A 23574-nucleotide genomic window follows, 5' to 3' on the forward strand; every position below is an offset into this window, starting at 1 on the left:
GTCTGTTTATGTTACACAACAAATTATCCCCTTAGTTCACACCAAAGGCACTGGGATAACACAATAAAATCTATAACTGCAGCTTTTTTGTACTCACAAGAAAGTGAAACTGAACTCATTTGCATTTTTCCAATTCCCACTAGTATCTAAGAGTGAATATATAAGTCAGCTGCTTTTTATCTACTGGGGGAAGAGTTAGCCTGAAACCCTCTGTTGTTTGTGATGAGCATAGTCAGAACACACACACACACACACACACAGACAGAGAGAGAGAGAGAGAGAGAGAGAGAGAGAGAGAGAGAGAGAGAGACTTTTCCATCCACACGTTAGTTGCCAGTAGCCATATAGTGCTTCTGGCGGGCGGCATTTAGGAGGCAGATCATATGGTAGGATTGCTTGTCAGCTTTGAGTTCAGAACACTCGATGAAGATTCATCTCCCTTGACACGCGCTGACATAGAAAACTATATTTAGCTGTTGGCGTCCGTGCGTAAAGTGACGCTGGCGCAGACGCACACACAATGGTTGTGGACTGAATACTGATGATGGACACAAGGGAAAGCAAACTGTGCCACACTATGTAGTCTGGCAAGTTTTATTTATTTTTTAATGCCATATATGGCATTGTTATCATCATAACGATGTGAACTTTCATTTATTCTGATCTTGTGCTTTGGATGACTTTGAGTAATAAGTAACTGATTAATCTGGATTCTATTCGAGGTTGAATGGGGGGATTTCAGGTTTGTGGGAATGCCACGTCAGTTTTTTAAAAAATAAAATGAAACAATTTAGGTCTACATAAACTAGATAAATAATACATACTTTATATGTACATATAAACATACATATGGTTACATACTTATAACAGGCAATATGACACAATAATATATAATGGAAAAAAATAAAAACAGAATGCAATGATTTTTCGAAATACATTGAATTGAATACACCACAAATATATTTGATATTCAAACTGATTGAAACACTTGTAAATGTACATATTCATTCAGAATTTGATGCAGTCTGTTTTATTTTACCCAACTTTTTGGAGTCATGTTGCAGCCTATCTTATGACCCACCTCTTCTTGTTGGCTTTTAACACCACGTAGAGTGTTGATTTTATGATTTTATGTTTTGTTTTTGTTTTTTTATTTGTATACAGGCATATTTTATTTTGTGCGGGCAGTACATTTGACATTTTATTTATTTTATTTTTTATCCTATTTTTAATTTATTTTATCTCATTGTATTTTACTGTTCTATTGTTTTCTGCATCTCTTTGTATTGTGTTATCTATTTATTGTTTGTGCAGCACTTTGGAAACCTTGTGTTTACTAAAATTGTGCTATATAAATAAAGTGGATTGGATTGGATTGGATATTAAAGGGTCATTACAAACTCATCACTGATGAACAGACTCACTTACGTCTTCGTAGGAATATTAATGACGTGTTTCTCTGTGATTAGGCCCACAGTCTAACTCTCTGTACTGTAGGCTACTTTCCGGTGCCTGGTGAGGGTGTAGGCCTACTGCACTTTATGAATAATGAAAAAATGACGTAAACAATGCGGTCCTCGTTGCAGATCGGACTGGAGCCTGGAGGCGGACGCACCGAGGTGTGATGCGGTCGTGACGTAGATTTAGACTGGGATCTTTAATCCTCTGCAGCAGCAGCACAGCCGGTAACCAGAGGAGGGGGTAGCACGGTCGGACAGGAATGGACCGCTGAGGCTAGGCTACCCTACATTAAGGCCCAGATATCTCGGTCTTCATATACATGATAATATCACCGAGTAAAACAGAGAGAAGGACCAGAACGAGCCGACTATTTGCATAGGCCAGACCCCCTCCTCTCTGTCTCTGCCTTCAGCTAACAGCCTAGTCACAGCCGTTTTCCTGTTAAACAGACCTCATTTAGAAACGGTGGTAGAAAGATATTTTCAAATTTATATATTTGAGTCGTTTAAAGGGTCGAATTCGGTGTCGTTTAGCCGGCTGACGGATACTACGCCTCGTCCTGCCGGTTTCCTGCGTCCCGGTTCGCCCTTCAACGACGTCGCAGCGTCCCTGCTGTTCCTGTCAGCTGCTGCGCATCAGCAAAACATGCAGGATGAGCCTGTGGGGGTGACAACCACGCAATTACCCCCGTCAACCGAGGAAAAGGACAGCAACAGCAGCACGGTCAACAAACCCGGGAAGCAACCGAACCAAACCAACAACCACGACGGCCAGCTGAGCTCATTCACTCCGGATTATAACCATCTGAACCAGAAAATAGCTTTTCCCGATTTCAGTCGAGATCATTTTTGCCCTACGCAATCTATCTGTGACCTTCAGCACAGCCGAAAAATACATCAGCAGTTAAGTCAGCACACTGAGTTTAGCCCCACAGAGTCGCCCCCACCCCAGAGACATTTCAGTCACCTGCCGCAGAGGCAGCCCTTCTCCCAGCCCGAGCACAGCGCTGCAGCTGACCCCTGCGGCTCTCCAGTGGAAGAGGCTGAAGCCGATGCTGCGTCGCCATCGCCCACTTCTGTAAACCCAAACAAGCTCCAAATGGACTCCCCCATCACCCACCACATAAATAACGGCAATGGCAGCAGCAGCGGCAGCAGCACCGGCAACATGTTGTCCGGAGGTCTCAGCGCCGCTTTCCCGAACCTCCCCACCCAGGAGCTGCAGAGCACCAGCGTAGGCTCGTCTTCACCTTCGATACCCGGGTTCGGCACCCCGTGGTCCGTCCAGAGCAGCTCCTCGCCCCCGCCCGCCCACAACTCCATCAACCCCATCCACGCGAACGCCATTAACCAGATGCCCAACACAGACTCTGACAACAGCTTCTACCCAGGTATCCCCTCCTCCATCAACCCGGCCTTCTTCCAGAGTTTTTCGCCAGTGTCGGCTAATCCGTGCGCCGGGATTAATGTGCAGGGCTTCAGCGGTCCTTTCTCGCCCCAGATAAACGTCCCTCAGCAGGCGCAGAGTCGCAGGTCCCCGGTCAGCCCCCAGATGCATCCCCAGCAGGGCGCCTACCTGCAGCAGAGGAACAACTACAACCAACATCAGGTGAGCAGCTACACAGCATACATCACATGAAGGTGACACAGTATGCAAAGAAGCTCTCCTATCTGATTTGTCTCACTGTTAGCTAGTATTCACACCTTTGATGGGCAAAAATAGGCCTCAGGCCCACCACAGGAGAGAATCAAGATGTTAAATTCCCATAATGTTATGTAAAGGCCACCACTAGGATGTCTAAGTGAGCATCTTGTGACACTGCAGAAATAGCCTTAATATTTCGATGTGTGTATTATACATTCTTTAAAAGATAAGTTGTCTTTTTTTACTCATCATACATTTGTCATGTTCTCTGTGAAGGCTGAAGTCACTAGCCTTGGGGCAAAGGATAGGAGGGGTGAACAGGGGACAAGGGAGCATCACTGAATCTAGCTCTTGTTCTCTGTGGAAGCTGGCAGTGGGATGCAGTCACATGGCTCGACCATCCCTGTCTTGTGGTTCCGTCAGTGGGAATACAAAGGCTTGCACGGTTTGGTGTTGTAAATGGATGCTTATTTGGAGTGAAATGAAGGGAACTAGTTTCTTAGAGGTGTGTGTTTGAGTGTCTATCCACAGTAAGGGGACCCCTGAGGACAGACCAGCAATAGAGGCTTACATGAAGGTTTAGATTATGCAGTAGTCTCAGGGCCTATGTGTTAGTAGATGTGGCCTCAGGTTTCTCATGTGACATGCACATTGCAAGCATGTGTGTGAGTTGCTGTGCTTTAAAGTGGTATTGGTGTCCTTCTGACCTATAACCCTTCGCTTTGATTCTGAGTGTTTTGTAAATATATTTTTAGTTAAGCCCTAAAGTCAATCCCATCATTATACACATACCCAAATTATCAACACATTTTAAAAAGAAATCAATGGCTCTTTTGTGCAAGAGTAAAACAGCTACTTTTCACATAATTCATGTCTGTCAAGTAAAGTAATATATTTCAATAAGTGTTGTCCTTTCCTGGTGTTTAAGGCTGCATAAAAGTAAAATTATGTTATATTCTGTTATTTTCAAGACTGTTCTGGCTGTTCTTTTATTTATCTTTTCCCACTTCGTTATTATATACAGATTACTGATAATTATTTATAAAAAATCTCTTTGTGTTAACATTTTGTAAAGGCACCAATACTAAACCAAACACTAGCATTGCAATATCAAAAGTGAAATATTTTGTTAAAAACATTGTGATATTTGATTTTTTTCTCTATTTGGCCCAGCTCTACTGTCAGGGTTATAAACCAACCTCTCCAGCAGTTTTCCATTTTCTTTAACAGCATTTGCATTATTCAGGGTTCCTATGGGTGCTAGAAAGCCAAGTAAGAAGCAGGCGACAGTTTTGAAACATGATACTATGTTGTGTTTTAATATGTCACCCTTCTGTAGAATGCTGTCACAAAACACAATCTTGAGTGTTTATAAGGCTGGGTGATATGACAACATTTATCGTCAAAACAATATAAAAATGTGTGTTGTTTATATTGTTTTATATCGTTTCTATCACGACATCGAAAAGCCAGCGGCCAAACTGCTTTACAGCAACATTTACATTATTTGGACGACACTTTATGTTCTGATTGTTATTTTTACGTGGGAGAGAATTGAAGTGTGTGTGTGTGTGTGTGTATATATATATATATATAGTTATCAGGATATGAAATGGAATATATCATGATAGAAGATTATAGCATATATCACCCTGCCATAACTGTTTATTGCATTTATAGCATCTCTTTTTCTTGTATTAATATTTTTATTACATTTTCAAACATAGACACAAACAACAAACACTAACACACTGTGGCCAAAACCCCAAATATCCTACTACTTGTTATGTGATACACACAATACAATGAAAATGCTCTGTCCCATTACAATTTACGGTGATGTAGCAAATACATATCTAGAAAGAAAGATGAGTAATAAAAAAATAATAATCATTTAAAAAAAATACAACAATCTCAATTTCCATGTCAAGAGAAAATGCTATGTTTTTTCAAAAGATAAAAAAAAAAAAGATAATAATAAATAATAATTATAAGTAAATGAATGTCCTGCCTTATAACCCAAAAACATCAGTTAGCCAGTTTTCCTCATTTCATCATCTATCATCCTTTTTACATTAATATTTGAGTCTTTTACCCGCATATCTAAAGAAGGGTGCCCAGATTAAAAAAAATAAAAAAAATCATCCATCTTAAATTTAAATCTGTGTGTTAGATATTCTATTGGTAGTAAATCAAATATCACTTTATGCCAGCCCCTATAACATCTAATTTGATGTGAAGCAGAAGAGAAACCACAGCTGTAAGGTGATGGAAAAGCTTGAAAATGCACCTTGATAATACTTGAAAAGTGCTTGAATTTGACTTTGGAAATGGTGCAGCGACTTTGACTTTTTTTTTGTAATTCTTTCTTTAAGTTAATAAAAGCTATGTTTTAAGCACACCACTATCTGGCACCCCCAGAGCTGTTTGCAGTTGATACAGAGAGGAAAAGGTTCACATTATGTACCGAGTGTGTGAGAAACAGAAAGTTGATTGTCCTCGCAAGATTAAGCACAATGCGATTCGATGTATGATATGCTTTAGAGTGGACACAAGGTCCAGGTAGAGAGATAGTGTGTTCCACTGGCGGTGTCGCAGCACACGGGATACTTAGTATTAGTCTTAAAGCCCTAAATCTTCTTATCTACCCACCCGTTACAGGAGCAGATCAAGCTAGGCTGTGGCTGACGGGGAGAAAAGAAATGATAGGATGAAATGGAAATAATCTGCAAAAAGATGCACACATCCTTTTTTAAACTTTAACCATTTTTCCACACCCGTCCTTTCTGTGTTTGCAGCCCATGATGAAGCAGTCTCCCTGGGGCAGTCACCAGGGGAACGGCTGGGGCTCTGGGGGGATGTCCTGGGGCCGGGACCACCGCAGAGGGAGTGGCATGGGCGTACCTGGCTCAGTGAGTCACGTCTCACCCCTCAAAAAGCCCTTCTCCAGCAACATCATCGCTCCTCCCAAGTTCCCACGCTCTGGTGGATCAATGGGGCCTAAGTCCTGGATAGAGGAGAACATGTTTCGCACAGACAGCAACAGCAACACTTTGTTGCCCCTGCAGGTACGTGTTTTGGGTTGTTACTGCATTTGTGTTGGTGGTTTTGGAGTTTAATTTGTCTGGTGTGTGTATGTTTGTGAGTGGTTGGATTTTATTTGTGTGATAGTGTGAGAATCAGTTGCTTTAAAGGTGGGAAGGAACTGGTAACAGAGGCATACCCAATCATTTCAATCAGAGATTGGACAAAGGGAGTGATGAAGAGGTGTGTGTTAGTGTGTGTATAAGAGTGTTTCAGTTGAGATCCTTTGATGAAATAGGCACTAAAAGGGAATAATAATTATTTTTATCAGTCTAGAAACTGAAAGAAAGAGACTCTTCAGACACGCATAGCAGTGTATTGATGTAAATTACCATAAAAGAGCCAGCATAGTTAGCATTTCAATCAGATGGGAGGAGTTGGAACTGACATGCTCTGCAGGTTTTACTAAAGGTGTAACAAAGTGGGGGCTGGGCTGAAATCATTAAAGGAAACCAGTGTCTTGTAGGTGAGATCATGTTCAGGCAGCAAGACTGATGAAGCTCTTTCTGTTCACACCTAAAGGAACTACAGGTTAACGTTATTATTCCATGTTATGTTTATGCACAAAGTGTTTTCTACTGCTAGAGGTGTGTGAGAGAGGTCTTCACGTGCTGCAAGGTTGTCTTCTGTACATACACATAGCCAGCAGCCAGGTGTTGCCGGTATAGGTGGCATGCAATGCATAGTATCATTAGCCCCTTTCATAATGCCGTTTCATGCCGGGACATTTACGGCTCTGTAACGTTTCACCTCCACTATGAACGCGCCCGAAGTGGGATGCCGGGATCAAATGATCCCACCAATTTTCCGCCTCCAGAGGTAGTAACAGAGGCGGAAAATTGGTGGGGCTGTTGGAAGCCACTATGAACGGGCCATCAGTCGAATCGGGACCTTTGACGTTGCACATGACGTCCAACACACACCTCCCATTTGGTCTGACAATCAACTAATCACTGTTCAGCAGTTGCACAGCAGCTGCACAGCAACTGCGACCGCCATCGCTAACTGTGCACAGCCGCTGATCGTAAACAAACCAGCATCGCTAATTGTCCAGTGCTTGTTGTAAACAAACAGAGGTTGCTAAGTGAACACATCCTGCTGCAGCACATACATACTCTACTGCTACAGAGATAACTGTGCAGGTTATTAGCACTGCGCTAGCAGTGCTACTGCCCAGCTCTGCTGCTGCTCGTACTATCCTCTCCTCCCACTATCCTCCCACCTCGTTCCGCGACGCGAGACTGCAATATCAAGCCTTCGCAGAATCAAAAGCCGGCACAGATCTTTCCAGCAATATAGCGGGACATTTGCGGGACCGCACAATGAAAGGGGCTAACGTCTCTTTGTGGTTAATGTGGTGTTTGTGCATTTAATCTATGTACTGAATGCAGTAAACCAGAAGTTAGCTAAAATTATATATCAGTAAATCATTTTACATTGCATGTTCATGGGATGCAAACAGTACAGCACTAACTCGTAATGGACGACCAGTAGCAATTGGGATTATTTGGACAAGGAACAGTATTTAGTAGTTATGTACTCATTGAGCTGGATCTTACAATGCAACAATATTGACTGAAATCTACAGTCATGGAAAAAAATATTAGACCATCCTTGTTTTCTTCAATTTCTTGTTCATTTTAATGGTGCAACTAAAGGTACATTTATTTGGACAAATATAATGATAACATCAAAAATAGCTCATAAGAGTTTAATTTAAGATCTGATATCTATCAATTTTCCATGGTTTTCTTGATAATTATTTTGGTTTTGGTTATTATTGGTCTAATCATTTTTTCCATGACTGTATGTTTAATTTATCCATAGTATAAAATTGTAATAACTACATTTTTAGTGTTGTTAGTTAGACTATAATGAGGTTTTTATTCTCATGTAAAATCTGCCCTAGGAGCCTGGTGAGGCTGTATGTAAAAGGCTTTCACTGTTTAGAAAATCTGCAGTGATTATGTGTTACTGTACTGAACAGTATAATTCTTCATGAAAGGAGACTGTATCACAAGGGACAGTTTATAATGCAGTCTTTTATCTTAAGGGCACAGTAAAAGCCTTGAAACTGCAATGGATGGATAATAAATTAAATGTATGTCGTGGTAGTGTCCCCCTGTATTGAATACATACATTAATTATAAGAATAATGTTGCATTTTAATGACTGCTGACAGAGTAGATATTCATTACTGTGACTCACTGGGACTAGAATAATGATATCACCTAAATAATGGTGTCACCAAATGCTATTACTGTTGCTATGAGCTCAAATTATTAGTGATATCAGTGCCAAGAAGTACAACGCTTACTATTCCAGGAAACAGGCCTGACTCCATGGATTGTTAATTTCCATAAACAGTGTCAGACCCTGAATTTTTAAGATTCCAAGTCTTTTCCTTCCTTCCTTTCTGCTTAATGTTTGGCAGTCAGTGACACATGTGCTGTGTCATGTTTTAGGCATCACTCAGAGGTAAACGGAGGAAAAGAGGAGAGAGAAAGTAGTAACGCTGGTAAATGTGTCATTTCTTACCTTTGTACAGGCATTTTCAACCATAATGCATATTAATTGCTCTAAAACACAATATTCTTGAAGTTCAAGAGATTATCCACTGAACACCATGATTTTTTCAATAGCCGTATGTGTAACTTTTCCGTGTTTTACAATTTCCTAACAACCCAAAATAATAGAGAAGAAAAGTATTTTTGTCACACATCCAGTTCTTACTGGTGGCTTTGAAGAAGAACTCTTTTTTTTTTTACACAATAAAGACTGTCTACAGGGACTACTGCTGAATATGTGGGAAAATGTTATATAAAGCATGTTCTGGCTCCAGTCTAATAAATTGCCTGAAGTGATAAAATACTACAAGTCTGAAAATAAGAAAAAAAGTTAAACAGTGACATTAACAGACCTCTGCAGTCCACTCCTCATCTTCCAAAAAATACAATATCCCACAATAAGTTGTTTACATGGCTATTGAAAAGGAATAACCCATTAATATACCTGTTTACATGCAGCAGACTTGATAGACCGAGAATGATATTAATCACACTCTTTCATTCCGTCAACCTTCATGAAAAAGTTGGCATTGCGTTATTTGTGCACTAGGGATGGGAATAATTAATTGATGATGGATTGATGGTCGTTAAGAATTTGGTCGATCACGTGGAACTTTTTTTAATATATTTGTATTTTTTTTAATTTTATCTATGAATGGTATCAGTACTCACTGAACTGAAACACAGCCGAGCGTTCAGTTCTGCGGCCATATGTGAATAAACCAATGAGCTGAGAATTAAGTTGGATAAAGCTACAGTTTGCAAACTGAAAGTTGCAATAACAATTATTATAAAACAAACAAATACAAGAGTATTCATTTGAACAAAACTAGCTTACTATATCAAACAGGTTTAATTTGATCCAAAACTCATTAAAACACAAAACACACTAAAATATGCAAGATTACTGTGAAAACTAACCTCATGCCTCTTCGGGGGCTAAAACATAAAACATTAAACTCCTTGATGTTATCTTTTTCAAATTTTAAGTATTCCAAGTATAACGTTTAAAAGTAGGCGTGTTTCTCCTTCCGACCAGAAATGTTGGCTTTAGTTTTGGGCATGCATCTACCCCAGCCTTGCAAACTGTAAACAATAATGAAGATGTAAAGTCTCTAGATTATAACCCTTGCCTAGCAAACTGTCATTTAAAAGAAAATTTTAGCTGTAATTCTAGGCCATTTTAAAACACTCTTCATTTTCTGTTTTATGAATTACGGCCACTATTCTACTCAACTGACAAGCCAGGAAAAAGCAGCCTACAATGTGTCACTATCAAAGTATGAAGAGTTGACCTTTATCCTGCACTGTGCTGGGTGTGGTCAGGTAGGATAGGCTAGTCACCAGAATATTACCATATGAGTTTGTCATACTTGGTCATTAAAGTGAACTATCTCACTGATGAGCTCATAACCTCCATCTCAGCTCTGAATGCCACTCCTGCTTTTGGTTTCCATTCTCTCTCCGTCTGTCTCTTGGAACAAGTCCAGAGTTTCTGGGGAATCTGTCCTATAGGCCGATCACAACCATACCTTCAGACCCCTGAAGTGAATAAATATGGAAAGAATGTTAATCCAAACGTGAGCTTCTCACTCTCTTAAATCTCTTACATGTTAAGCCAAATACCCCCGCTTCAGAGGCTTTATTCCTCATAATCCAAATCACAAAAGTGTGTTAGAAATGTGAGAACGCGCACCACGACTTGCTTATGTTTTGTCACTTCTGACTGATTTAAAACCTGTCACCTGTGTTTTGTACAGGACCGCACCAGAATGTACGACAGTCTGAACATGCACTCCCTGGAGAGCTCTCTGATCGACATCATGCGAGCCGAGCAGGATCCGATGAAAGGTAAGACAGCCTTTCAGTTTCTATCTGCGTTTGGGGTTGGGTCAAAGGGAGGCGATCGTGTTCGGCGAGGAGCAGAGCAGAGTGACAGGCCACGTCACTCCCAGAGCTGTGTTGTTTTTCCACACTCTAGCTTATTTTCTCCCCGCTGAGAGCTTAATACTTCTGCCACCAGCTGCACATTTACATGACCTTCCAGCTCTGATCCTGTTGCTACTTAACCTGGGCAGCACACAGATCTGAGTAAGGAGTGAAGGAGCGAAAATGATGGTACTTTACTTTGCTGCGAATATCTCTAATAATAAGCCCCAGATGTTTTCCAGCGTGTGCAATATCACACATGACTTGTCATTTTTAAACTAAAAGATGTATAAATAGCCCAGGGTTTTTTAATTACTCCTCCTGGTTTGGCAGCAGCAAGCAGAGAATGTACTGTAGTGTGACACTGGCCTGGCCTCCTGTGCTCAGCTGCTGGACATCAGAGGAGCAGTGTCAAATAACTGCTCCGCTCTTACCCTTCTCTCCTGGAGACGGCTGCTTGTAGCTCATTTACAGCCTCACAGGCGGCTACACTTTCACTTTATAAAACGGGCCAGAATAACAACATTGGTACAAAGTCAAACCTTTTTTTGTTGGCATAGACATAAAACACCCAAATCCTTGTTTGCGTAGTCTCCATTATGACCCCGCTAAAATCAGGACTCAACCTGTGCCCTCCTTTCTCGGGAGAGTTTCTTGTTTTTCCTGCCAGAGCAGATGGAGAGGACATGGGCCAGTGTGCACAGCAGAGAGAAGGGGATCGAGACTAATTTTAGATGTGATCACACTTTCACACACTGTGTATGACAGCCAAGAGAGGAGACGGAGAGGGAGGGCTTGTGAGGGTGGGCTCTGCCATTTATAGCAGTGCCATGGCTGACACAAGAGTGGACAGTATTCTGACTTGAAGCTCCACAATGAAGCAAACCAAAGGTTATAGTCAATATGTTTGGAAAAAGTATATTTTTTAGCTTTTTTTTGTTTTTTGAATTAAACTTACTGGTGCTATTTAACGATTAAAGCTAGAAATTCAGCATTTCTGACTTTGGTGCCACCAAGTGGTGAGATCAGAAAAGACACTGAGCAGACAGCATTACACACCCACACCAGGCATAAACGCAGTCTAGAACAGTTTATTATTATTTACAAACATCTGCACAAACATGGCTAGAAATAGGAAATAAAAAATGTCAATTTCAGTTAAAAATTGAATATATTTTTTCAACTGCCAAGTGTTAACAACACTAGAACAATGGGGGATCCACATGCTGTACAAACTGAACTATATACAGTCATGGAAAAAAACATTATATCACCCTTGTTTTCTTCAATTTATTGTTAGTTTTAATGCCTGGTACAACTAAAGGTACAGCTGTTTGGACAAATATAATGAAAATAACAAAAATAGATCATAAGAGTTTAATTTAAGAGCTGATATCTAGCCATTTTCCATGGTTTTCTTGATATTAACCAAAATCATTATCAAGATTTTTTTTTTAAGTAAGACGAGCTGTTCATATCTGCTGGTGTGTTGTGGGAGTCAGAGGATTAAAAATGACCAAACAACACATTTTTAATTATAATATTTCAACTTTAGTCAGTCATAAGATCACTGCATGTTGCTGGTGTAGAAGTTACAACTTTTCATATTCTTAAATCTGAAAAGGAAAAATCTGTTTTGTCAAAAGTCTTATCTTACAGTTTTACTGTCGATGAAAACAAAGGAAGTGTTTGATTTTTTTTGCCCATTTCCTTGTAAAAACAACTCAAGGTGTCTCTGCTGATAAGAAGAGCTTTGTTCTCTCTGCTGACTGTAGTGCTCTCTGCAGACATGTGAGAAGGCTGCTGGAACACACATTCACAGGCGGGCACCGTGTGTGTGTGTGTGTGTGTGTGTGTGTGTGTGTGTGTGTGTGTGTGTGTGTGTGTGTGTGTGTGTGTGTGTGTGTGTGTGTGTGTGTGTGTGTGTGTGTGTGTGTGTGTGTGTGTGTGTGTGTGTGTGTGTGTGTGTGTGTGTGTGTGTGTGTGTGTGTGCGTGCGTGTGTGTGTGTTCTCGCTCCCATGTACACACACTGGCCTCGCCCTGTCCTCTCCATCTGCTCTTTATCTCATCCCTATCTGTGTGTGTGTGTGTGTGTGTGTGTGTGTGTGTGTGTTTCTATTCCTCATGTCAGGCCGTGTGGGATGCCCTAACCCCGGGGCTGACGGCCTACTCATGCTCAATGGTAATTATCTCTTAGCAACCTCTGTAAACAGGTTTCCATCCAAATGTAGAGCAAACTTGAATCCATTTTACACAAAAATAGCAGAAGAAAAAGTCACATGCTTCATGTGTACAGGTGCTTCTCAATATATTAGAATATCATGGAAAAGTCCATTTCCAGTAGTTCAAGTCAAATAGCTCCAACCAAGTATTGAGTGCATATAGATGGACAGACTTTTCAGAGGCCAACATTTCTTTTGTAATATTCAATTATTTTTGAGACACTGAATTTTAGGTCTTCATTGTATGTAAGCCATAATCATTATAATTAGAAGAAATTAAATACATGAAGACATGAAATGTTTCATTCTGTGTGAAATGGATCTGTATAATGTGTTATTTCCACTTTTTGAATTGAATTACTGACATAAATACACTTTTCTGTGATATTCTGATTTATTGAGATGCACCTCTATTATGAGTTATTCTGTCTGTGTTCATTGCACTTTGTTGCATTTTCTTTTTATTAATACACCAAGTGTTCCATCCAGCTGTTTTTATGCAAAAAATTAAATTAAGCATAAAAAGTGTGTGATAACGCCTCATTAGACGCTCTCAGGGGTGGTATCACAGGGTCACACTCGGTGGCGTGTTGTTGTTCTGGTGTAGATGAGAGAATAACTACACTGTTAGACATTTTATTGTATTTCTACAGTAACTTACATCTGCAATTTACCCATAATGCTGTGCAAATTAAAGTAACGAATTGTAAAGATGTTTTATGGTAGGGTTATTGGACATTTTCAGGTATTTTACTGGAAAAATTACAGCAAAGGCTAACAGTGTATCAGTATTTCTTCATCTGTTCTGTTTTTTAACAAATCCATACAGTATATTTCCATAAAGTGTCATGTCATCAAAATGTTTATGAACTGCCACTTTTTGTAATGTTGCCTTGAGTGTAGCATCTTCAAACCTCATAATTGTTGCTGGTTTTTATGTTTTCTTAATAAGGGAAGACACTACAGGTGAATAGGGTAAAACCTTCAACTAATAGACATCACCATGAAACTTCCCCACTTACTTATGTGCACAAATTTCTAGAACAGAAATCGGGACATTGGATAAAGCCAAGGTCAAGGTCATTTTGTTGATTCAAAGTTTTTTAGATTTTTTTTTTTTACCATTCCATAAATCAGAAAATGCGATCAACAGCCTTAAAGAAAACCATAGATAGGAATGAAACTGGAATGTTTGGTATGTGTAATTGCTTCTGGCTCAGAGTATGAGAGAAAATAAAAGGCTTTTAAAAATGCTTATCAAAAATACTTCAAACCCATTACAAAAACACAAATGTATCACATATAAATATCACAATACATACGATATAAAAATAATAATATAAAAATAAAGTGTCTATGGAGTAAAGTGAGTAAAGTTCAAATGACATGTCAGGATATAATATACAGATATAATGCACATGATAATGAACATAATATCGTCCGTGGTGTTAAAAATTGTATTGAACATGATGTTAGTATTAGTCAGTGTGATACACAATCAACAGATACAAATAGACAAAGTGTAGTAAAATAGACATAAACATGTCATAAATATGTGTTTTGTTTTCTTCAAACTTGTCTGAAAGAAGATGTGTTAGGGAAGAAAAATAACCCAATCCCAAAACATACCAAAGCATGAAATAGACAAATGTTTTTGCTTTGTTTTTTTCTTTTGCAATTTCATAGCAATTTTCTAGGGCCGGGGCTTTAACGCGTTAATTAAGATGAATTAATTACACAAAAATGAATGCGTTAAAAAAATTGACGCATTTTAATTGCACTTATTTTTGCACCGCGGAATGATTCTCACTGGATGAGTTTCAGGCGGACCGGTAATACTGGAGCACCAACTAGCGTTCATGAGTTCAGACAACAACAAACCACAGTGAACATGAAGGAAGAAGCTGATGAGACGCTTTGGTTGGCCCCGTGGATGATGGGACATTTTGTTACAAAAAACGAACGGATGGAAGCGTCAATAAGAGCATGGTTGTGTTGCTATGCAACAAGGAATTCACATATCACCGCAGCACATCGAGCCTCAAGTATCACCTCAATGCAAAACATATAGCAGCTAGCGTCTAAATATGCTTTTGCTACACTTGATGGCAAAAATTGCACTGGTCTGTTGGACAAAAATAAACAATATTATTGTTGCTTAAGCTTATGTATTCAGTCATTATTCAGTGGTATACTAAAAATCCATGTGAAAAAAATTACTTTTTCACTGTTCTCAGGTCAAAATATTTATATGCGATTAAAATGTGATTAATTTTGATTAATTAATTACAAAGCCTCTAATTAATTAGATACATTTTTTTAATCGAGTCCCGGCCCTACAATTTTCTATTAAATAAGTGCTTTAGATTTAAACTTGTGCAGCCTTGGCAGATGTCGACATAAGTTTAGTTGTGGGAGTGCTGTGAAGAAGAATAAATCTGAAAATAATAAGAAAATAAATGTAGAAATATAAAGACAAATATATATATAAAAGAATAACTATAAGCTTAGTCATAGAATAAGAAAATAGATGTGCAAATGTAAAGAGGAATAAATAAAAGAATAAATAAGGAATTTTACAAAATAACAAAATACGAAGGAAAATAGATTATAATAATGAATTATAATCTATTTTAATATAGATAATATATAGGTAATATAATGAAAAGTAACAATATAAAGGAATAATTCCAGTTTTCATTTTCACATGTATTCATTATATATCATATCATATATATATATATATATATATATATATATATATATATATATATATTCTCTGTATACTAAAATAAACCAAAATCTCAAAACATACAGCATGAAACAGACAAATGTTTTTTTTGCCTGTAGTGTCTCACCATACTAATGTTTTTTAATGGTGCTCAAATGATTAGTGTTTATATTATGTCACCTGACGACTTTGAATGCACCAACAATAACTTTGTTACACCCTTTCATTAAAATGTAAATGTTTGGAGTAATTGTAGCCCTGCAGACAAAAAATAAATATATTCTATAACAGTCTCTACAGGATACAAATGTGGGTCATACAGCTTGTTTCAAATAATAACAAAGCTTTTTATTGTCTCTGGTATTTGCCATTTCCTCCTGAGACCCAGCAATCAGTTATTCGTTTTCATCCTGTGATGGAGGCAGTTTTTGGCTCGCGTCTCTGAGGCCGAGCATGTTGCTGAGCCGCGTTGTCCCCGACAGAGGACATCCAGGGCTTTTTAGTGATGTAACATATGTGGAGTTGGAATATTACATGAAGTTTATTTTTCTGGTTTCCCAAATGGCTTCCATCAGCTCTGGCACATATTATGGAAAAGGGAAAGTTAAGTGTCTGAGGAGTATTTAGAGCAGTGGAATCATTATTTTTTTTAACTAGGAAACATATAAATCTTGTTCTGGGTCTCAGGAGGATGTAAGCTAAGCTGTTTAAAGTATTACCAAGTCATGTTTGGTGCACTTTGTTGTTATCGACAGCTTTATTCGCCACTGACTAAACTGATGGTTGTATAAAGAGGTCATGAGATAACTCTGCAGATTAGAGGTTACATATATCCTTTGAGAATGTGCGCACAGCTGAAACTTTACTCTGTACTTTTCTACATGCAGCCAGGAGCTATGGGAGACGCCGAGGTAAACTCAACTTTCTACAGCGTGTCCTTTTCTTGTGGCTTATTCTCTTGTGGCATGCTTTACTGCTTGAATGGATACAAAACTGAAGCCTCAAGGCTGGAGGCAGTCTTTCAAATTAAATTTGTGTTGTACATTCAGGAAGACTTTTTTTTTTTTTGGAGTGTTATTTATGGTGGCCCTGAGAGCTCACAGCGCTGCAACTGTAAAAGAAACACAGGCAAATACACAAAACACAAGCAAATTGAGAAACATCTTCATCAATTTGACAACACAAGCGCTGCAGAGACCACAACACAATAAGAAAAAGGACTGCAAATAGACCACAACAGAAGAGTTTTCAGAGGTCTCTCAAAAGGGATCCACACGTCTGGACACGTCACACGCTTGATATTGTCATATTATTTCATTATAATGACAATTTCACGTTATAACGTTAAATTATCACGTTATTTCAAGATAATGATAATTTCACGTTATAACCATAGACTGTATAAAATAGGTTATAACGTGATATATAGCGTTAGCCATATCAATCACACTGCAGTTAAACAAATTAATTAAATGAATAAATAATATAATAATTACATGTTTTATTTGGTCTCTCTCAATGGCATGGAGTTGGTCTTGGTCTTGCCAGCCCGCTAACGCTAGCACCCCATCGATCACTGGCTAACGTTAGCATGCTATCAAATAGCCACTAACGTTAGAATGCTATTGAGCGGCCGCTAATGTTAGCACAATATGATTGTTATAACATTGAAATTATCATTATCTTGAAAAAAAGTGATAATATCACAAGCGTGTCCAGACGTGTGCATCACTTTTAACTGTCCTCTGGAAACACTTCTGTTGTGTTGTGGTCTATTTGCAGCGCTTTTTCTTATTGTGTTGTGTTTTGGTCTTCGCAGCGCGTTTTCTAAATGCTGCGCTTGTGTTGTTAAATTGTTGAAGATGTTTTCTCAATTAGCTTGTGTTTTGTGTATTTGCCTGTGTTTTCTTAAATTGCAGCGCTGTGAGCTCTCAGGGCCACGGTAGTATTATTCGTATTATGCAATTGTTGGAAATTTGGCGCACAAAATTAGTGTTTGCTGTCAAGAAACATAACTTAAATGCTTTGTGATTATATTGTTTTAGTATCCAGGCATGCATGATGTCAAGGGTTTCAGGTTTGGTTTATCTGAAACAAGACAGCTGCAGTTTTGCCTCTTTTACTTTATGGAACCCCAGAGTCATCACTCATTTATATATCTAATATCAAACACTTTGGGCTTCCATACTGCTCAGCGATGTTATTAACAGCTTTGTCGCACACAGCCTGCCTTTCCACACCTGCCTCATCTGCCACACCGCTCAGAGTGGAGCTCACATGTCAAAAAACAACTACATTGTACATAATCCTGACTTTAAGCTGGTGCTCTGCCTCACAACCACTCTGCATAATAATGCATCACAGATTGTATAAAAAAGAGGCAGATCAGTTCACATACATGTTTGTGATTTGTGTTTCTGCTTGTGTGTGTTTGTTTGAATGCTTGACACTTGCTGTAGCCCAAACTGCCTTTTTTTTCTCCACCAGGTCGCTCCTCCCTCTTCCCTATTGATGACAATCTCCTCGATGATGGCCACGGCAACCAGGGCGTCCCAGGAGTCCATGGCTCCCCCAACTGTTACCCCCACCAAAACGGGGAACGCATCGAACGCTTCTCCCGTAAGGTGTTTGTGGGAGGTTTGCCCCCTGACATAGACGAAGGTGAGGATCATAACACAGCTTTTCAGTGGTGCATTATACCGCTGGCGCTTCCTCAGTTTGTGCTTTGTTTATAATGGAATGGGTTTGATGGAGGGTCAGGGGTGGAGAATTGGGGTTGAGCTGTGGGTGTTGGGGTGGAGGGTTGGGGATGGGCGGAGAGTGTTTGCTTGTTTTTATGGGGTTTTTTTCCTTTTTTTCTTTTTTATGTGAAGCACTTTGTGTTACATTTCTTTTATATGAAAAGTGCTATACAAACAAAGTTTGATTGATTGATTGATTGATTTTATTCCATCAACCATCAACCATCAACCTTTTTTCTCATCTGTCTGTTGTTTCCCTAAGATGAAATAACCTCAAGCTTCCGTCGCTTCGGTCACCTGGTGGTGGACTGGCCACACAAAGCAGAGAGCAAATCCTACTTTCCACCTAAAGGTACTGAAAAAAGCTTTTGTTTTAAGCATACATTTATGGCTTCTAAACCTTATTAACATGGGAACAGGATGCTGTGAAGCTATGAAGCTAATAATATTTGTGCTTTTCCCTCGCCGAAAAGCCCCTAATTTGAATTTGAGACGCTCCTAGGGGCCGTTTGACTGGTCAGTTTTTGGCCATGTGGAAGAGCAGGGACATTTTTCTCCCTTGAAAAAAGCCTGGTTGCTGATTGGATAGAACACAAAGCGGAATATTAGGTAGTACTCAACGCCACAACAACACGCGCCATTTTTAAAAGCGACGTAGTAGCGAATAGTCAAAACAATAATTTTATTATCAAGAAGAAGATGGAGCAGCAGAAGAAAACAACAATGAGCAGAGCAAACGATAGGTGGAGCGACGAAGAGGTTGTTATTGTGTACGTTTGGTGCATCTCCCGTGTTAAATCCGTTGCGTATGTGACGTCACAGTCTAAACTATTGCTAAGCGATTACACGACGATCGGAAACCATAAGTCACCTCCGGAGTCTCGTGAATCCCTCTGGGGCCTTTTTTTGTAATGGAGGCACACTGAGTGAGCATCCATTTGAGAGGGCGTGGCCTGAAACTTTCCCAGCGGCCACTCTTAACCCTAATGGAAACGTAGCTAATTAAAGCATTATTTGTCATACATACCGGTATGTCTTTTTTTTCTGTGTTTGTAATGCACCACTGACGCTGTGGATGTGTGTTTCCTAGGATACGCCTTCCTGCTGTTCCAGGAGGAGAGCTCGGTGCAGGCTCTGATTGAAGCCTGCATGGAGGAGGATGGGAAGCTCTACCTGTGTGTCTCCAGCCCCACTATCAAGGACAAACCAGTGAGTCCAACAGCACAAGCTCACACTGAACACAGTGTTGTTGTTCAAAACATTTTATTTCTGAATAAAGAGAGTGGACTGACTGACAGTAATATTTGACCCTAGGTGCAAATTCGACCATGGAACCTGAGCGACAGTGATTTTGTGATGGACGGATCTCAGCCCCTAGATCCCCGCAAAACCATCTTTGTGGGAGGCGTCCCTCGCCCCCTGAGAGCAAGTAATTACACATGCTTTGTTTTGGTTTTTTTTGCAATTTCATATCAGTTTTCTGTTAAGGAAGTGCTTCAGATTTAAACTTGTGCAGCCCTGGCAGATGTCAACATATACTGAGTTATAGGAGTGACGTGAAGAAGAATTAATCTGAAAATAATAAGAAAGTAAATGTAGAATTTTTTTTTTTTTGTCTTATTTTTCTCCTCTCTCCTGTAATTATCATTCCTAGTATTATTGTTTCTCATGCATGCTCCTTTTTTATTTATTTTTTAAATGTTGGAAATGAAAAGAGTAATAAATAAAAGAATAAATAAGTACATTTACAAAATAAAGGGAAATAAATTAAATATATAAAGAAATAAGAAATATAAATAAAATTCTGTATATCTCTGTTCTTTTTTTAAATCTATTTTTATTTTTTCTCTGTATACTTGAAAAATCAATATTTATTTTTCTCTGTATACAAAAAAAATCAATATTTTTCTAAAATGACATTTATTTTATTCAAACCTTTATATTTTTTTATGACTCAATATTCAGATATCATTGCATTATAGGTCATTTGATGCTTGATGGGTGTGACATGAGCATCTGAGATCATGATTCCCATCTACAACTAGTCTGACAGCTTTTCCCTCTCTGACTAGTTGAGTTGGCTATGATTATGGATCGTCTCTACGGCGGAGTCTGCTACGCAGGCATCGACACCGACCCGGAGCTGAAGTACCCCAAGGGGGCGGGACGAGTGGCTTTCTCCAATCAGCAGAGTTACATCGCTGCCATCAGCGCCAGATTCGTCCAGCTGCAGCACGGAGACATTGACAAGCGGGTACAGCCTCCCCTTCAATAACACATTCACATATTTTCGAGTGTGTCTGACTCAGCCATCATTAGGATGTGTCATTCACACCATTTGTGAATGCCAGTGTGTGTTTGTGTGTGTGTGTGTGACAAGCAGCAGCTTGTTGCTATGGTGAGCAAAAGCTTATTAGGGCTGATTGAATTAGCTTCCTGCCCAGTTTCTGCAGCTGTAAGCCTTGGATTTTAATGAGCACACACATTTTTTTTTTTTTAACCGTATGTATTAATGCACTTTCCATGTCTTCTCTTCCCTGTGTGTGCAGGTGGAGGTAAAGCCCTACGTCCTAGATGATCAGTTATGTGACGAGTGTCAAGGCGCACGCTGCGGAGGGAAATTTGCTCCATTTTTCTGCGCTAACGTCACCTGTCTGCAGTACTACTGCGAGTTCTGCTGGGCCAACATCCACTCCCGCGCCGGACGAGAGTTCCACAAGCCGCTGGTGAAAGAGGGAGCCGACCGGCCTCGCCAGATCCACTTCCGCTGGAATTAGAGATGCGAGCGCAGCCAAGGTGACACAGTCAGAGGGAAGGGAATGGAAACAGTGGCTAACAGGAAAAAGAACATCCCTCTGCCTCTCCTGCTCTCCCAAGCTATCAGTATAATCCAGTACGTAACACTATACAGTATATACTATATATATCTATATATCTTTTGTAGCAGCCAAACACCACAAGCCTCAGTTTTTCACCAAAACCCCCCTCACATCTCAGGCTCTGACAACTCTACAACTCTTTTGTGGTACTTTCATCTTTTCTAAGAGGAGATTTAAAAAGAGATTGATTTTTGTAGGTTTTTTTATTATTATTATTTTTGTATGTGAGATTTAAAGTAGATACGGGAATGTTTTTGCATGGGGGCAGCTTGTCTGTCTGTTTGTCTGCTGCTAGCCACCCCAACAGTGCGTGTAGTGCACACTTGTTTCTGGGAAAACCTTGATCTCTAATGTTGACGCCTGCCCCAGGTCATTAACCAAAGGTAGCAAAAAGATAGGATGCATAAAAATTGACACATTTTCTGCCGCAAAACAAACGGTTGTTTTTTAACGTTGCCATGGGCTCTTTCTTCTTGTTAGAGAAGTTTATTAACAAAAAAAAGATGATAGGGTTATTTCTGCGCTCATACTGACCCATAGAGTGATACCTCAAAATACTAAATCTGGTTTCTGCTAACTGTATTCAACATTTATACTTAACAAGCTATTTTAGAAGCTTTGCTGCTATATATACATATATATGAATAGATGTGTAGGTATTATATTTAATGGCATTTATAAACCAGAAACATGTAAAACGAAATGCAGTATGCACTCAACCACTAATGGCCCCCATTGCCATGGAAAGTGCATGTTATGACAATAGGCGTAGCTACACAACTAGCATGCAGGATAGATGTGAGAAAAATAAACACTAAGATAAAAACAAAAAACAAACCACTGAAATCATAATTAAAGACATACATTTCTATAGTGAGTAGCATGACCATCTATTACAGATGCCTAAGAGGAAAAAATCAGACAAAGCTAAATAACTAAAAAAAAAAACATATTTAAACTTGCATGCATTGATGTTTATCTGTTGTTTGATCCGTTTACATACTTAACAATACAAAAAGTGATATTGGTTCTACTGTAGACTTAGTGGACGCCATCTTTTTGTGACATGGTGGCTTGTATGGCAAAAAAAAAACTCCTGTTGAGAAGCAGAGTGGTGTTCAGTGGTTTGTGTTTGTGTCGTCCCTGTGCCGTGTGACTGTTTTTACCGTAGACTGAGGCTCTAGTTTAATTCTGTAGAGGAGAATTTAAACATCACAATGACTCTGCCTTCACCCTTCCTATCCCGCGTCTTTGTGTGGTTCCAAAGGTCAATCTGATATTGCAACGCCATGGAAGACCAAATGCAAACAAAACACTTTTGGTATTTTTGCATTTCACATGTACAGGTGCATCTCAATGAATTAGAATATCATAGAAAAATACTAATATATTGAGATGCACCTGTATTTTTGTGTTAAGTGACTAATCGGGACAACAAATTTTGAAATTTTGAAAAAATTGTTGTCCTCATGAGTCACTTCATCACAAAAACATGGGAAAATAGAGTTAAGGTTACAAAAAAAAACTCTTTTTAACTGATAGAAGGGGATCCTCAGAACATGATCACTTCTCTAATCTACATACATTCATGGAAAAAATTATTAGACCATTGTTTTCTTCAATTTCTTGTTCATTTTAATGCTGTTATCTAGACATTTTCCATGGTTTTCTTGATAATAACCAAAATCTTTATCAAGAAAACCATGAAAAATGTCTAGATATCAGCTCTTAAATTAAACCCTAATGAGCTTGTACCTCAATGTACCTTAAGTTGTACCAGGCATTAGATGAACAAGAAATTGAAGAAAACAATGATCTAATAATCTTTTCCATGACTGTATTTTGTAACGACAAGCTGTATCTTCGGCTCAGTTACTGACAGATAAAGCTTTTTCAACCAGGACGATGGTCTCTTGGCGTGCTGAGACTCATGAAACGCTCCTCTCCTTGTTTGTGTTGTTTGTCTGTTTGATTTCCACCTTTGACCCCGTGAATTACTCTTTAAAAAAAACAATTTAGGGACAATCTTTCTGTGAGGATGGTGGCCCAGTCGTCCGTTTGGTACTGTACAAGTGTGTCGCTCTCGTGTCGTCGTGGTTTCTGTTTCCCACGCCCCGCTGTGTGCTCCTCGGTATCGGTGTTCAGGCGTCAAGTGTGTACTGTTACAAAACCGTAATGAAACTGAGGCTCCAAGTCGAGTCGTGTAATTTAATTTGTTTGTATCAACTACTTACCCATCACTGGCCCTTCAACGTGTTTTTATAATATATATTATGCACTACTTTTCTATATCCCCGGCTCATTTTATTTCTTAT

At 39.3% G+C, this 23574-nt stretch overlaps 1 protein-coding gene across 3 annotated transcripts; it reads left to right on the forward strand.

Annotated features, from left to right (window-relative positions):
- Positions 1-1656: 1656 nt before the first annotated feature.
- On the forward strand, positions 1657-22710 carry cpeb2 (cytoplasmic polyadenylation element binding protein 2). Of its 3 annotated transcripts, XM_059340680.1 has the most exons (11): positions 1657-3069; positions 5904-6173; positions 10517-10607; positions 12818-12868; positions 16527-16550; positions 18127-18300; positions 18643-18732; positions 19471-19589; positions 19695-19809; positions 20453-20634; positions 20930-22710. In XM_059340680.1, the coding sequence occupies exons 1-11, from the start codon at positions 2107-2109 to the stop codon at positions 21155-21157; spliced, it is 2307 nt and encodes a 768-aa protein (XP_059196663.1). In that variant the 5' UTR covers positions 1657-2106; the 3' UTR covers positions 21158-22710. The 3 variants fall into 3 exon arrangements, with proteins under 3 accessions (XP_059196663.1, XP_059196665.1, XP_059196666.1); XM_059340682.1 differs by lacking the exon at positions 12818-12868; XM_059340683.1 differs by lacking the exons at positions 12818-12868; positions 16527-16550.
- Positions 22711-23574: the final 864 nt, after the last annotated feature.

Source organism: Centropristis striata, chromosome 9 (assembly GCF_030273125.1).
Source record: "Centropristis striata isolate RG_2023a ecotype Rhode Island chromosome 9, C.striata_1.0, whole genome shotgun sequence".
Lineage (NCBI taxonomy): Eukaryota > Metazoa > Chordata > Actinopteri > Perciformes > Serranidae > Centropristis > Centropristis striata.

Bases quoted from the DNA above. Each gene is read 5' to 3' on its own strand.
- cpeb2 (XM_059340680.1), top strand. From the start codon at position 2,107: ATGCAGGATGAGCCTGTGGGGGTGACAACCACGCAATTACCCCCGTCA. The intron at 12,869-16,526 runs GTAATTATCTCT...TTCTACATGCAG, and splicing joins CGGCCTACTCATGCTCAATG to CCAGGAGCTATGGGAGACGC. The intron at 19,590-19,694 runs GTGAGTCCAACA...ATTTGACCCTAG, and splicing joins CCACTATCAAGGACAAACCA to GTGCAAATTCGACCATGGAA.